The sequence below is a fragment of the Esox lucius genome, chromosome 24 (assembly GCF_011004845.1).
Source record: "Esox lucius isolate fEsoLuc1 chromosome 24, fEsoLuc1.pri, whole genome shotgun sequence".
Classification (NCBI taxonomy): Eukaryota; Metazoa; Chordata; class Actinopteri; order Esociformes; family Esocidae; genus Esox; species Esox lucius.
Window position 1 is genome coordinate 28,480,234 of NC_047592.1, and position 16,234 is coordinate 28,496,467.

The following is a 16,234-nucleotide window of genomic DNA, read 5'->3' on the forward strand; positions in this document are numbered from 1 at the left end:
CTCAAGAATCACCACGGTCTGACTTTTGGTTGGCTTCTGGTGTAGCAGGTAGAACGTCACAATAACAATGTTAATAGCAATGTTTTTAGTGGAGCTGAAGTGTAAGTGACATTTAAGGTTTAAGGCAGCCAAGTTAAGGCTTTGTTTAACCACAGGCTTAAGCCAGGACTGGGTCAAGTTAACATGGACAGATTTAATATGCATCGCAGAAGAATAATGCAGTATATGTAAGGCTGTGATTGACATTAAGGTCAGGAAGTCAGCTGGGTGAGCTGAGTCAATGATGAACGATGAATGTTAATTCAGAAGTCAAAGGCTTGTTTTGGGCTGTGCCGTGTCACCCAGTACCAAGTGCCTTTGCGTTCCATCTCACCTTTAGATCTCGGTGGACTATACACTTCTGGTGACAGTACTGGACAGCTGACACAATCTATTGAGAGAAAGGGAAAAAGAAGACAGATCTTAAGACATTTTAGGAAATAAACAAGCTCACACAAGAGTTACACACACCCACACACACACTTTACCTGTCGGAATTTGGCACGTGCCTCCTTTTCTTTCATCCTCCCGTGAGCAACCAGGTAATCAAACACCTCCCCTGGAGGACCAAGGACAGATGCCAGGGATGGGAGGAATGAAGGGGTGAGAGTAGGAGGTAAATGGAGGAGAGATTATTATATTAATTATTCACACACAAGTGACAGCTCATTTGGAATTACGAAGGGGGGATGATTTTGCTGTTGTATCACTCCAGGGGAAATGGATGGACTGTCGCACACAAAATAATAAAAACCATAAGTATATAACTATTATTTGACTGTTACACTCACACACAGTAGCGGGATGAACGACAGGCACACACGCTTACCTCCACTGGCATACTCCATGACCAAATACAATGTCTTCTCCGTCTCTATCACCTCAAACAACTTCACTGTTGAGGGGAAAGGGGGATGGATGAGGGAACAGAGGAGAGTAATGGAATGGAGAGAATGGAAGGAGAGAAAAAAGGAGAGAATTACTTTGATTCAGTGATGTACGTAAACAGAACAGCATTGCTTTGGTTCTTGACCATGTCGAGTTGGTTCCCTTTAAAGGTCTTTGAATGGATAACAACTGATTAGTTTGTCAACTCACCTATGTTAGGATGATTCAACAGCTTCATGATTCTCACTTCCCGGAAGAGCTGATGTGGAGAGAGAAGACAATCAGTACAGTGAGTATGTCTCAAACCTGTGTGGGTGTGTATGTATTAGTGGCTGCTACATTCAAATAGAGTGGAGTAAAATATCTCTATTCAACATGTAGGCTATGACATAACATTTGCACAATCCAAATCAACTATTTACAATTGTCCTGTTATCTTTGAATAATTGGTTGCTCACGCTTGACTCACAGTATTTCAACAGGAACGTTTTCAGAGATGGAAGAGACGTAGGACAGTAGGCAACGCCAAGAAGACTGACAATAAGTATGACCTCCAAAGCTACGATTTGCAAATTATGTTTGGACTAAAAACAGAATGGGAAAGTTGAGACCTGAGATAAATGAACATGAGTTATCCTGAGCCAAGTGGGAGTCTGTCTGTGGATTTGAGAGCAACATTACATTCAATCGCTGCATCAGGCTCAAACAATCCCCTGCCCATTTTCTTTACATGAAACAGAACTTCCCAGAGTTGTTTTGAGCAAACAACACTTAATGTTTGAGGGATAGATAGGTGGATGTCGGCAGCTGAACATTTGCCAACTTTTTTCCAGTCACAGACAATACAAAATAAACAGCCTGCTCGTACCGTTCAATTCACCAGAACCACCCATAAACTGTACAAAATGTGGTTCCCCTTAACCTGTCCGCACTAAAATGGGAGATTATGGGTTACATGCACATCACTGTCAGTGTGTGTGTATGAACAAATCCCACTCTAGCCCCATGAAAGTAATTGAGACTGCTTTCCTGTAATTAGGTCTCTCTGAGATCGAGACCACTCCAGAGAGTGTGAGAGAGAGGGAGGGAGGGAAAGAGAAGAAGCCTGAGACACAGAAGAGAGACATAAGAGAAAGAGAGAAGAGTGAGAAAAATAGGACAGGAAAGCCCACGTTTGTGTGTGTAGGTGTATTCTCTGACCCACCTTCTGAAGACTGGAAGAGTTGAGTTGTGTCTTATCAATAATCTTCACTGCTACCTGAAAATTATTCAATGTACATTAGATTCAGAGTGCACACACACAAAACACACAGTGATAAAGACTATCTGTGCGTGCCATACATTAAAATAACAACTTACACTTTTGTTTTAATGAGGTCTCTCGTTCTAAATCCCAGAGAGAGAGCGAGAGAGCAAAACTGACAGAAAGAGCCAGAGCAAGTCTATCCTTTTTTTACTTTTCAGTGGCTCTCTCTAATGTCTCCATTGTCTTGCTCAACCTTTCTATCCCTCTCTCCACAGTCCCTCTCTCTTTAGGCTGCAGCCAGATTAAAGCATTGATTTGAGTTGTATTGAAAATCATGCTTTCTCAATGGGAGAAAATCTTTAAGGCTGAAATAACTTTTAAAATAGATGGATCAGTCTATCTTAAATTTATCAGACAAAAAAACCCCATACATTTCTGCTTAAGATTAAGTGTTATATATAAAAATTGTTATCTTACACTTTTCTCTCTTAAAAACAACTTGAGATATTTTTGGTGTTGGAATTTAACTAGAGAGGCATTGTGCTTAATGATGAGGTAAAATACAGAGACAAACAGCAACACATCGCTTAGAATCTTTTTTCAGGCGGCTCTAACAGCATAGAGTACATACGCAACATCCCAAATAAAATAAATAGACATTGACTGGGGATGGGTTTTGTTCTTTTGTGGAGAAATGTACAATTCGTCCAATTAGACACATAAGGCACGATTCATCAGTAAGGTAGGGAATGCTAAACTAGCAGGCGTTGCTCAGCGGTGGTTGCACAAAACTAAATATGCACAAGTTGATGCTGATTTGATGGTGGTAACGTTAATTCTTAATTAAACCTTGCACTTCAGATGAATGATTTTACTCTTTAAAAATGCAACTGATGCCATTAAGCTGGCCTAAAACGAGCTCTGTGAAAAGCAGGCAATGACAGTTTTTGTAGACAAGCCATCTTCTCCCTCTGTCATCATGGCTCCAATATGCTCTCACTTGAGGAGCTCATGCATTCTTGTCATGCTCCCAAACCACAGGAGTTCAGCTTTGCACATTTTGCAGAAGTCTTCAATGTAAAGTGCTTCCATAATCTAACCCTCTTTAGGGTTTCAGCAGTTCACTGGTGAAACCCTATTGTTTGTGTTCCGATTCATTATTAAGGTTTCAGCAGTTCACTGGTGGAACCCTACTGTGTTTGTTACGATTCATTACTATTATGGTTTGAAAATACATTTTCAAAGGAAAAACTACGTGGGGGAAATTATAAACGAAACAAAATTACCATTTCTATAATACTTCACATAAGTTAGAGAATATTATAAGGTGGAACACACTGAGAAATAGTTAGAGCTTAAGTTAATGTAGAGAACATTATCTAATATAAAGAATGGTTAACTGCGAGCGAGTATCATGAAGAAATGTATATGAGTGGAAAGAAAACACTCAACCTATAATCCCAACTACATCTAATAGATGGAATGGCTGGGGGGTTCCCCAGGAGAGGGTTGAAGACCTATGTGGTAAAGAAATAAAAAATGCAATAGCAAAGTTTATGGCAATGGATCTGTGGCCTTGCCAGATAAATGCCACGGTGTAAATAGTTATATGAAATTAGGCAACAAGTGCTGGACATAGCTGCCACAAATTAAATTATTTTTTGCATTGTTATTGTTGTAAGTGTTTTCTATTTTTGCAAGTTGTTCAAGTTCACATTAACTAACATATATTTTATTTTTACATTGTATTTAAGTAATATGTTTTAATAAAAAGCTATTCTTTTTTTATTTACAATGGTCTTAACAACAGTGTAGTCAGCACTAAAAAATGTATTTAGAAAATCAAAAATCAAATCGAGGATTTGGGGAATAATTACACCCCTAACAGTCAAATATTTAGTGAAATGCTATGTTGCCATGATTATTTCATCAAAAATAATTGCTAGAGGTACCTCAGTCTAAGCTAGCGGTAGTTCGCCTTAAATCATTCTGGTAACATGAAAAAAACAATGCTTTAGCTATTACAAATGTGCCTTTGGTGGAGAGGGTGTTAGGTGTTCAAGCCTCAGTAGATAATCCATTCTCAGTAGTTAATTTCTCTGTTTTCATTTGTTTCTACAATTCCACTTGTAATTGACACATTTTTATGGCAGTAAAGGGCAAATGGCTGCAACTTCTGGTGCAGTGGCATGCATGTCAGCCTCATGGTGGCGCTGTCACAAGTCTCCAAAGTTGCACTTTTTGCAAGCTTACCACGCCCACCCCTTATGACTTAGAGTCTTGAAAAAAAAAATCTAGGTGTACCTCCTCATTCTGAAAATGTTTGCCCTTGGGACCCATGAAGTCCGCCATAATGGACATTCCACCATTTTTTATTTTTTGAAAAACACAAAATAATTAACTCTTCTAGCACCAAATGTCCGATCTTCACATCGCTTCATATTTGGCATCTATGGATGATGTTCTTAAAAAATTATATCAATCAGGCCAGTATATTGAAAAACATGGCTGCCATTGACAGATAAACATGTCTAGCGGTGTGGTTTTGCACATATACAGACATCTCCTACAAGGATCATGGTATTTGAATTCCAGTTGGCGCATATGTTAACAAAGATGAATCAACAATAATGATGGCAAATATTTTTTATCAACCACGTGGTGGCGCTGTTGAGGTTTCCCACATTTGCAAGCTCACCAAGTTTTAAATAAAATCTTGGAAAGAGGTTTATAAGTCCATCTCCTCCCAAGGAACATATTTTCAATTGGGACCCATTAAGTCAGGTGTAATGTTTTTTTGACAATTCTGAATTTGTGAAAAAGCTACAAACGCTACTTCTATATCATCAAATGACAGATTTAAACTATATAAGTTTTAAAATACAACTGAATTTTTTTATGGACATTATTTCAATATGAGCTGACTATTACAATCAATAAATCAATCAATCAAATGTATTTAAAAAGCCCTTTTTCATCAGCAGATAACATAAAGGAAGAAACCTAGAGAGGACCCAGGCTCAGAGGCGTGACCAGTCATCTTCTGGCTGTGCCGGGTGAACATAACAAGATTACATTTTTAATAATTAATAAATGCGTGTGGGCTGAGTCTAGAGTCTATTTAAACTTAGTCCAGGTCAGAAGCATGACCAGATGGACAAGGAAAGTAACAACACAGGGGAGGGGGAGGTGTCAGCACAGTGGCAGCTGAAATCGTCAGGTATCGTCTCGATCTGAAACACAACCAGGAGGACTCTGGACAGGGAAAGCAACGGGTCCCCCAAACCAGGTACTCCGCAGATGTGGGCCAGGACCTCATGCCCTCCTAAGATCAAAACGGGAGGAGACTGGGAAAATTCAGAAAATGCATTCCTCATATCAACAAAGATTTATTGTGGAGAAGGAGAACTTAGTGGAGGAAAACTGACCCTACTTCCCCTACAATAATATAGCAGCTTAAGACCTTGGGACTGAGACAGGGGGGTCCGGCGACATTGTGGCCCTATCTGGGGAAGGCCACGGACAGGGCCCAACAGGCAGGAAATCAATCCACCCACATTGCCAAGCATCAACCAAAGGGACACCCACCAACCACCCTGAATGAGGGCCGAGTATTGCCAGCTGAGTACAGCCCAATTGCACAAGTGCGCAACAGAGATACAACAACAAGCCAGTGATTCCGCCCCCGAGAGGCATTGGAGGGAGGGCATCCCAGTGGCGACAAGAGCCCACCTGGCAAGACAGCAAGGGTGGACAGTATCAAGCCTTTCTGGTCACCTTCACACCCCTGGACCAGGCTACACCTAATCATAGACCGTGCTTTATAGATGAGTCTTTAGTATACACTTGAAAGTTTGCACTGAGTTTGCATTTCTAACCTTAATTGGCAAATCGTTCCAAAGTAGTGGAGCTCTATGAGAAAAGGCACTGCCTCCGGCTGTTTGTTTAGAGATTCTAGGTACAATTAAAAGGCCTGCATCTTGCGATCATTGGTTACGTGTAGGTACGTATGGTGTGGATCATTTCAGCAAGGTAAATAAGAGCAAGTCCATGTATTGATTTATAGGTTAACAATAAAACCTTAAAATCAGCCCTAACCCTAACAGGCAGCTGTGTAAAGAGGCTAGTACATGAGTAATGTGTTCAATTTTTTTGTTCTAGCTGAAGTTTATTTATTGCTTTGTCAGGGTAACCGGAAAGTAGAGCATTGCAGTAATCTAGTCTAGAAGTAACAAAAGCATGGATTAGTTTTTCTGCATCTGTTTTTGATAAAAGGTTTCAGAATGTTGCAATGTTTCGAAGATGAAAATAAGCAAATCTTGAGACATATTTTATATGTTCATCAAAGGAGAGGTCAGGGTCAAGGGTAATGCCAAGGTTTCTAACAGTTTTTTGCAGCTGTCGAGGTTCACAGTGAGATCTGCTAACAAAGCTCATTGTTTCTTTTCTTGGGTCTTAAAATGAGCATTTCTGTTTTTCTTGAATTTAAAAGCATTTTGGGGCTTCTCCATGCTTCATTGAAATATATAACTGTGTCATCAGCATAACAGTGAAAGTTGACATTGTGATTCCAGATTACATCACCCAGAAGCAGCATATATAGTGAGAACAATAATGGGCCCAGAACCGAGCCTTGAGGAACACCAAAACATACCTTTGATTTGTCAGATAAATAAGATTTAAACCAGGCTAGAACATGTCCGCATAGCCCAATATGGGTTTCCAGCCTCTCTAAGAGAAGGGAGTGATCAATAGTCTCAAAAGCAGCACTAAGATCAAGAAGCAACAGAACAGATGCAGAACCTTTGTCTGAGGCCATTAGAAGGTCATATGTTACCTTCACGAGTGCAGTCTCAGTACTATGATGGGATCGGAAACATGACTGGAGCATTTCATAAAAGTTATTCGTCTTCAGGAAGGCATTCAGTTGTTGGGAAACACATTTTTGTAATATTTTTGAGAGGAACAGGAGGTTCAATATTGGCCTATAAATGTTTAATATGTCGGGATCTAGATTCGAAATGTTTAGGAGAGGCTTAATTTCCTAACATTTTTGTGAGTTTGGCACACATCAGGAGGAAAGGGAGCAATTTATTATGTTCAACATTGAAAGACCCAGCAAAGCTCTTTAAGTAATTTTGTTGGAATCGGGTCTAGCTGACAATTTATGGGTTTAGAACTCATTACAAATTTAGTGAATGTGTCGAGCGATACGGTATCAAACAATTGAAGTGTCCCTATTGACACCTGGTCAGGGAGGTTCAGGACATTCTCAGGACAACTGAGATTTTGGGGACTATAATTATTTAGGTCAGTTATTTGTTTTCTAATAGTGATGATCTTTTTATCAAAGTAGTTCATGTATAAAATACAGTTAAAGTGAAGACCCACTTCACTTTTTGAGCGTTACTTTTTTGATAACATTCCAACTGTATCGAAAAGACATTTTGGATTGTTTTTGTTTGCCTCAATCAGGTTGGAGAAATAAGCTGATTGAGCAAATGTGAGTGATTTTCGGTATTGTAGTGTACTGTCTATCCAGCCTAGTCTGAATACTTCCAACTTGGTGGAGGCTTGCCTGAGTGCTCTAGTATTGTCTGTGTACCAGGGAGCAAGTTTCTTGTTGCATATTTCTTTGGTTTTTAGTGGTGCAACCGTATCTAAAGTATTTCGCAGTGTTGAGTTTAGATCCGCGATTTGATCGTTTGCGGATTTATTTACTCTGTCATTGATAAGCGAACTTGTAAGAATATCAAGGAATCTATTTGTAGTCAGAGAATTTATAGTACGACTTTTGAAACTCATTGTTTGCAGAGCAAGAGGATTTCTTGTTTTATCGGTAAGTGTAATAAGACAGCGATCGGATAATCCAGGAGTTTGTGGGGAAATTATTAGATCAACAATATCTATTTCTCGTGACAGGACTAAGACTAAAGTGTGATTGTGGCAGTGTGTTGGACATGAGACATTTAGGATTAAACCCAATGAGTCAATTATGGCTTGAAAAGATCTACAAGTCCATCTCCTCCCAAGGAACATATTTGCATTTGGGACCCATTAAGTCAAGTGTAATGCTTTTTCGGGAATTCTGAATGTGAAAAACGCTTCAAAAACCACTTCTATTGCATCAAATGACCACTGTTAAGTGTGATTACATTTGGTACACAAAATCAGGGAAGTGTGTTTAGTTTATATAACGGGAATAATAGTGAAAAGGAAAAAACATACACGTAATATTGTTTACAACTATGGACATGAAAAGCTAATAGTAGCCAGATTGCACAAAAAAGCTATCTGGCTACCATTAGCTTAATGCTGAAACCTGCAAAATTTAATTTGTTTTTGTAGCATTCCACATAGACCTAACTAATCGCTAATTAAACTAATTTCATCAATGATGTTATTGTTATTGATTATCAGTGGCAGCCCTAGAAATCTGATTTCAGTTTTAAATGGTCTTATGTGGCTGCATTTTCTGACCTTCTCCTGCTTTTACTTTTGGTAATATTTGTGCTGGACTGTCACATGGAATGTTGGTAATGTATGAGCTTCACAGTGCCAACAACCCTAACCACACACACTGTCTGTTTGACCCCTTGTCCGCCCAGTCAACTCACCCCCCCCCCGTCCCTGTTTCTGACCCCCCCGTCCCTGTGCATGTCTCTGTGAATGGCTGTCTCAGTGAATGCCCGTCTCCGTGAATGCCTGCACATATACAATTCTGTAAGAGCAAGACAGACAAGAAAAGGCTGCAGGCAAACTATCCCTCTGTCAGAGTGCTTAACACTCCCAGCCTGCCAGTAAGTCATACTATAGAAACCAAAGAACACAGCACAGAGACTGCAGACAGGCAGATTTAGATAATGACAAAAGAGGGACAGAACGTTAAATGTTCCAAGTTCTATTAACAGAAGTTCAGACCAGACCGACTTTACATGACTTCAACTCAACTTAGGAGACAGCAGGCATGCATTTCAATAGTCTTGAAACTTCCTTTCCTTGTCTCCTTCAGGAGGGGAAGGAAGCCACTTTAGACTACAGGGTCCAACACTAACTTTTTTTCTGATATCTACTGGGCTGGACTGTATTTTTATTGGCCTGAACTTAATTTAAAAAAATCAATATAATTGTATTTTACAGATTTATATTATGTAAATATTTTATGATCAGAATATTGATTTATGATATGTGATATGTGAGCTGATACAAGCAATTGCTCTTTACATAAATATGATGCAACACACATCATCAATTTTTAATAAATGGTTATCAAAATATTAGCTACTATAAATATCATTACCATCTTTACATGAAGATGCTTGCTTATTTGATGTGACATAAAATCTATAAAACAAAATAGAGTTAATATAATTCTGTTAACATAAATATGGCGCAATACAGCACTTGCACTTGTTGGTTGACTGGCTTCTTGTGTGTCACTGTTAGTAAGCGCTTAGGCAGGCGTAGTTAACATGACACTTACTGTCGACAAGCCATGGTTTCTCTATCCGTATTCACGGACTATGTCATGGGCATTTTTTAGTTTAGCTACGCGCCACCTCATTCATTCGATGCAGACAGAGAATCATTGGTGCAAGCCCCAGAGTAGTCAACAGCCTGTTTGGTCACAATACACGTGACATGCCGCAGGGACTTAAGGTGGTTTTTGGTGGTTGTTCATTCCCTTAATAAACAACCCTGCCTTATCGGCTTTCGTCGGGAACGCAAAACATGAACAACATGTCCCTTGCCATTCTAATTTTTTTTTGCATTTGCTGTGCCCCGTACTAGGGCTGTCAACGAATATTCTAAATTCGAATATATATTTGAATAGTTTTTAAAAAGGTGAATATTAATATTCCAATTAATTTTTTTAATGTGGAAAATAACATTCGCGGTAGCAAAGGTTGTCTGGCTGTCTGCTTTGCGAGGGGGCGCGCTATCGCGCCTGACCGTACAGATCCATATGTCCGACACAACTGAAGCGTGGTGTAGCGATGTCATACAGCCATGGTTGATGCTCCACGCCCCTGACCAGCAACTGATTGGATGAACGCGTGATGTGGGTCTGGCTACTCGAGAGAATACGATCTCGTTGAGAATACAATGCTCGTTGAGAATACGATCTCGTATTTTACAAAAATAGTTCACTGAAACGTGTTTCTGAAAACATTTTAAGCGAGAAATAGGCCATGCAGTTGCTGAATCTGTCTTCATTTCAGCTCAACAAAGGTTAGTTTGAAAGATATTCGTCTACTTCTACTGGATACTCTACAACTGTGAAACTTCAATTAATGTTAATATTTGTTTCAATCACTGAATGAAGCCTGCTATATTTGGGACAATAGTCGCAACCTTATATTGCTTGCACAAAACTCTTGATCAGCATTCAAAATGTATTTATTGTTGTTCATTTTAAACCGTTATTGCGCAGAGAGCGTGAGGGCGAGAGAGAGAAAGTGCTTGAGCGAGCGAGCGAGCGTGAGGTCCGCGGTCTTGGTCATCATTTGATTTACTTGTTTTTGTGTAGGTAATAGGTTGTGAAATATGTTTAAACTTAACTACTTGTATAGGTAGTCTATGTCTCTTTGTATTAATTTGTCTTGTTATTGGCGTAATGCGCGTTATTGACAAAATAGAGGGGATATTCAAACGTCATTTTTGAGGAATTTTGACAGCCCTACCTCGTACACTACCATATTTGGGTCCAGCACTAGAATGCACTATGATTGGTCAGAACAGACGAGCCAATGAAATATGATTTGTCAAAAAGACGACACCAATACTGTACTATGCATTATAATATGAGAACAAGCGAAAATTGAAGTGGCCCATCTGGGCCAGTAACTGTCTTTGTCTACTGGCCCGACTTTAGGTCTTACTGGCCCGGGGCCAGCGGGCCATCGTTAATGTTAAACCCTGGACTATTGAGTAGGCAAGAGGAGGCTACACAGGACGTGATACAACAAGAAAGGATAGCCATTCCTGCCCAAAAAATTATGTTTGTATGTGTTTGTTTTACCTCTTTCCCAGTGAGGACGTGGCGGGCCAGCTTGACCTTGGCGAAGTTGCCCTTTCCGATGGTCTTTAATAATCGGTAGTTACCGATGTGAGGGGTCTCATCCGCCGTCGTGGCCACTGAGTTCCGACACCGTGGCAAACTTGGACGGCCCCCCATCTTGGCATCCTATCGTAAGGAGAGGAGAAGAAAAGGTAGAAGTGAAGACAGGAGAGCTTGGAATATCAGTGGAGATAAACATGACACATTGTTTTATTTTAAAATAAATGACTAAAACCTACAAATTACAGAGAAAGAACAACTATTTATTGCATAGGAATGGGTATGGTGGCAGTTTAAGATACAAAGAGCTTGAACGTTGTATCAACCAACATTGCAGAACAACTATTTATTGCATAGGAATGGGTATGGTGGCAGTTTAAGATACAAAGAGCTTGAACGTTGTATCAACCAACATTGCAGAACTACAAAATAATGTTTTTATGAACAAGCAGCCAAGCTTTGTGTAAAGTTGTGTGTATTCTGTCCCTAAATGTGTTTCCTACACGATTTGGTGTTAGCAGCAGGGACTTTGGTTGTCGTAAGAGGGGTCCGGGGGCAATGGTTATATGTTTTTTGTAGAACAGCTGTCAAAACAGTTGCTTATGGTGACTTTCTTCAAACAGTCAGGATAGTTTAGCTTTTCCTTTTACTTCTTTAGTATGAGATGAAATGCATTTTTTGTTTGATGATGAGTGTAGTTTCCAGCTCATCATGCATGTTCATTATAATAACAATGTTGTAGACAAAAACAGAACAAACCAAAACATAATAGGTGTTTTCTACTTTTTGGTTCACCAGCCAATTCAATATTCAAACAGCCAATTACACCCAAAAAAATCAAATACAAATGAGTACAATACAGTTTTGGTCGACAGGTGACAGGCATAACAGTCAGACGAATGGTAGTATGGTAGTAGGCTCCAGTGTGACTGCAGACATACTAAAAACACACGCACACATCTGACACCAGAGAGGGAGCGAGAGAGAGAGAGAGAGAGATGGGGAGAGAGAGAGAGAGAGAGATGGGGAGAGAGAGACTGAAGTTTATACTGTCAATGTAGAGGGGCCTGGCGGCACTCCATGCTTGGACCAAATGCATTGGCCACAGAGATGGTTGTTCTCTGCAATCAGTCTGGATCTTACCACCTGCCTGATGACTGCTGGATTGTCTGCCTGACAACTGGGTTAATTGTCTTGCTCAAGGACATAGGTTTGATGACCTTGGGGGCCATTACACAGTAAATGAATAAGCTTTGACTCAAAGTTCAACATATGCGCAATGACTACTTTAATAATTCCCACTGGATTTATATTACGTGGAAAAAAATTGCAGAAGCAAACTATAGAAAAGGAATTACAGTAAAATTTCCTTCTGGTTTTGATACAACCACTCTCCCAAAAATATGTAGAAAGAATGGGATATGATCAATGACACACTGAGAACAAAACAATTGTGGTTACTGAACTTCAGCCCATGACCCGAACTGACTCTTTCAAACGGAATTGCATAATGGTTTTCTGATTCCCACAAATAGCTATATAAATGTAACACTCCCCATGTTCCACATCACAGTGCAGCATAGCAGAGCACAATTCAAAAGAGTTCAGTACAGGATACTACTATTTATTGTGCTCTGGTGTACAATATTGTGACAAACATTACAATAATCAGTGCTATATTCTACCATACTCAAGTATACTGTATGATTATCTACTTAAGTGTGCTGCCCAAACTTTAGAAAACATAATTTCAATAAAATCAAGGACAGGGTGGTATGACCACATTTCAACTTTTCAATATCAATGGACGTCCGGTTATCTTTTGCGCTTAGTGGAGTCAGAGTGGAGGGCTGGTTAAAGTAAATGGAAGATAGTAAGTGTCATGGTAGCTATCAGTAAAAGCTGAGTAATGTGAAATATACTGGAGAGAAATAAAGAGTGTGAAAGGATATGGTCATGAGCTTTGGGTCATGACCGAAAGGACAAGATCCCGGATACAGGCGGCCGAAATGAGCTTTCTCCGCAGGGTGGCCGGGCGATCCCTTAGAGATAGGGTGAGAAGCTCGGTCACCCGGGAGGAGCTCAGAGTAGAGCCGCTGCTCCTCCACATCGAGAGGGGTCAGCTGAGGTGGCTTGGGCATCTTTTTCGGATGCCTCCGGAACGCCTTCCTGGGAAGGTGTTCCGGTCCCGTCCCACCGGGAGGAGACCCCGGGGAAGACCTAGGACACGCTGGAGGGACTATGTCTCCCGGCTGGCCTGGGAACGCCTCGGTGTACCCCTGGAAGAGCTAGAGGAAGTGTCTGGGGAGAGGGAAGTCTGGGCACCCCTGCTTAAACTGCTACCCCCGCGACCCGGCCCCGGATAAGCGGAAGAAGATGGTATGGTATGGTATGGAAAGGATAGGGTTGTCCTGTTTTTACAAACTTGATCGAGCAACCGGCGAAAGAAAGAGAAAGAAAATTGTTACAACCTGAACAAAATCTGTGCCAGTGGAAGTTGCAGTTGACCCAGACATGATTTGGGATTATGATTGTATCCTAATCAATTGGCATCATTATGTTATTCTGCAGTAATTACCGTTTGGAAATTAAATGACATGTTTTAATTGATTAGTTCATAAACAAGTTGATAAAAAAAAAAAACTGTGGAAAGAACAGGTTCCATGGGTCAATAACGATATTGACAAGAGACACATTTACTGCTGTTCATGTTGGCAGGGTCATTTATTAAGGGAACAAACACCTCCCGAAAACCTGCTCTTAAATCCCTGCAGCATGTTGCGTGTATTGTGGCCAAACAGGCTGTTGACAATGGGTTGCTGCAGCAACAATGAACGCCTGCCTGCTCCGAATGAATGAGGTGGCGCGTAGCCAAATTGAATTACAACCGCCTATCATGTTGTGAAGAGGGAGGAACCACATTCACGGATTATGTTCATGAGATGAGTCTGTTGAATACCGATAGAGAAACGATAGTTACTTTCTTAACTCCAGTTCTATGAGTGGAGAGTCGCCCATAGGTGCTTCGCTCCTATTGGTTTACCCCTCTTCCAATAGGCAGGCACTGAAAATGTGAATATGCAAATCACACCTCTCATGGCCCCATGGCTATAAAAGAGGTCATCATACTCTGTTCTGTCTCCCAACATTGCTTTCTTCACAAGAAATCAGTTAGTGACCTGGCAGGGTATGAACCCTATTGGCGACGCTCCACTCATAGAACTGGAGTTACGAAAGTAACTATGGTTCTATATAGTGAAGCTTTGTGCGCTGCACCAGACACAAACAATGCAACCTCTCCTCCCTCACTCCCGCATGGCGAGGAGGAGAAAACGCCCACAACACCATCTTCATAAAACGAAACAACGCCTTGATCCCCTTGGGCAGAAAGGCCAGGTTAGGGAGCAACACAGCCCTGCTACCATTGCCGTTGATGGCAAGACAGCAAGGCTACGTCGACAGCGCACAAAGGTCACTGACCCTCTTAGCAGAGGTCAGAGCCAACAAAAGCACAGTTTTAAGGGACAGCATCATCAATGGTATCTAATCAATCGGTTCGAATGGCGCGTCACGCAGCACCTCTAGAACCAAAGCCAAATACTGTGGCAATGTCCGCCGAGCCACCTTTGAGCATGCCTGGGGATCTTTGCTGCTCAAACAGACGTTGCAGGAACGACAGGACACTGTCGACGTCAGAACAGAGGGGTTCAACCCCCACGTCCTCACACCAGCGGGTAAAGATCCCCCAACGTGGGATGTGGAGGCCGCCCTCGCGCCCTGAATGGTTGTGGCCACCTCCTCCATCAGTCCTCGCCGCAGCTGCCTGGCCCTCTCAGGAGCAGTTGACCCAGCACAGGGAACGCCCCGATCGAGCCGTTCAGCGGTGTCAACGCCCCGTGGTGGTAAGGAATCGGCCACGGCGTTCCTACCACCATCTGCAAACCACAGGGCACCCGGGGGAAAAGGGGCGATCAGGATGAGCGACAGCCCCTCCAAAGACAGATTCCCTGTAGCAACTTCCTGTGGCGCGGCAGTATATGAACATGGAAGTAGGCGTCTTTCAGGATTATGCTGCACGCACTCCAAGAGACGTTTCGTCGTGAGCATGCGAAACGGCCTCTTTGACACGCATTTGTTCAGAATGAGCAGGTCCAGAATCGGCCTCATGCCCCCTGTCCTGTTGGGCACCAGGAAGTAAAGGGAGTACAGCCCCTTCTCCCTCTGCTCCAACAGGACCTGGGACACTGCCTCCTTTTCCAGAAGGTCCGCAATCTCCTCCTGTAGGGCAGCGACCTTCAAAGGAGACAAAATTACGGTCTCTGCAGCACGTACCCCTTCCTCATGTGTCTTGTCTAACCAGCCCAGCTGGCCGAGCACGCAACTGTACACGTCCTTGGCCCTGACCGCCGTAGGGGGGCCGTCCGCAAAAAGCCAACCCACTCAAGGCGGGGCCAACCCAAAAGGGAGAGGAGGACGCATGCATCACCAGGGCCGAGCTGTCCATTTCCCCATCGGTTACAGGCATAACCACAGAGACCGAGGCTCTAGCAGGTGGGGCAGCCGAGCATGGCTGGCCGGACACCTCAGTGAGACGAGCAGAGAACTCTGCCACGGCCAACAGAAACCTGCCCAGGCCCCCAGCCCCGCCAGCCACCTTAGAGCCGGCGGGAAGGGAAGCCACAGACTTACGGAGTCAGAGACCGAGGGTAGGGAGACCGCTCAATAACTTCACACGGGCCTGCAACAGCTGTCTGCAATGAAGGCTCACTCACTGGTAAATAAGGTGTACACACATCTTTATTCACCGAAACAGCTCCCCACCAAACACACACAGGGGGACACTCCCACCCAAAGAGTCAGGTACAAAGTTTTTTGAACGCCGGGACCTTCCGGCCCCCGTCGTACTGCTGGCGGGGAGGAGGAGGTGAAGACCTGGGGGGGCGAGGTTCCCTCACCTCACGCTGCCCCGGCCGCACTGCGTCCGGCTCTGACGCGCCCGT

General features: G+C 42.4%; 1 protein-coding gene across 8 annotated transcripts in view; it reads right to left on the reverse strand.

Moving 5' to 3' along the window:
* mark2b (MAP/microtubule affinity-regulating kinase 2b) overlaps positions 1–16,234 on the reverse strand; it is a 109,271-nt gene that overhangs the window by 43,063 nt on the left and 49,974 nt on the right. For all 8 annotated transcript variants that reach the window (XM_020044720.3, XM_013132276.4, XM_020044718.3 and 5 more), the window contains exons 2-7: positions 11,196–11,360; positions 2,132–2,185; positions 1,138–1,186; positions 869–934; positions 528–598; positions 374–430 (exon numbers count right to left, since the gene is read on the reverse strand). In XM_020044720.3, coding sequence (XP_019900279.1) covers positions 374–430; positions 528–598; positions 869–934; positions 1,138–1,186; positions 2,132–2,185; positions 11,196–11,360 — 462 coding nt within the window. The remainder of the gene's footprint in view (positions 1–373; positions 431–527; positions 599–868; positions 935–1,137; positions 1,187–2,131; positions 2,186–11,195; positions 11,361–16,234) is intronic.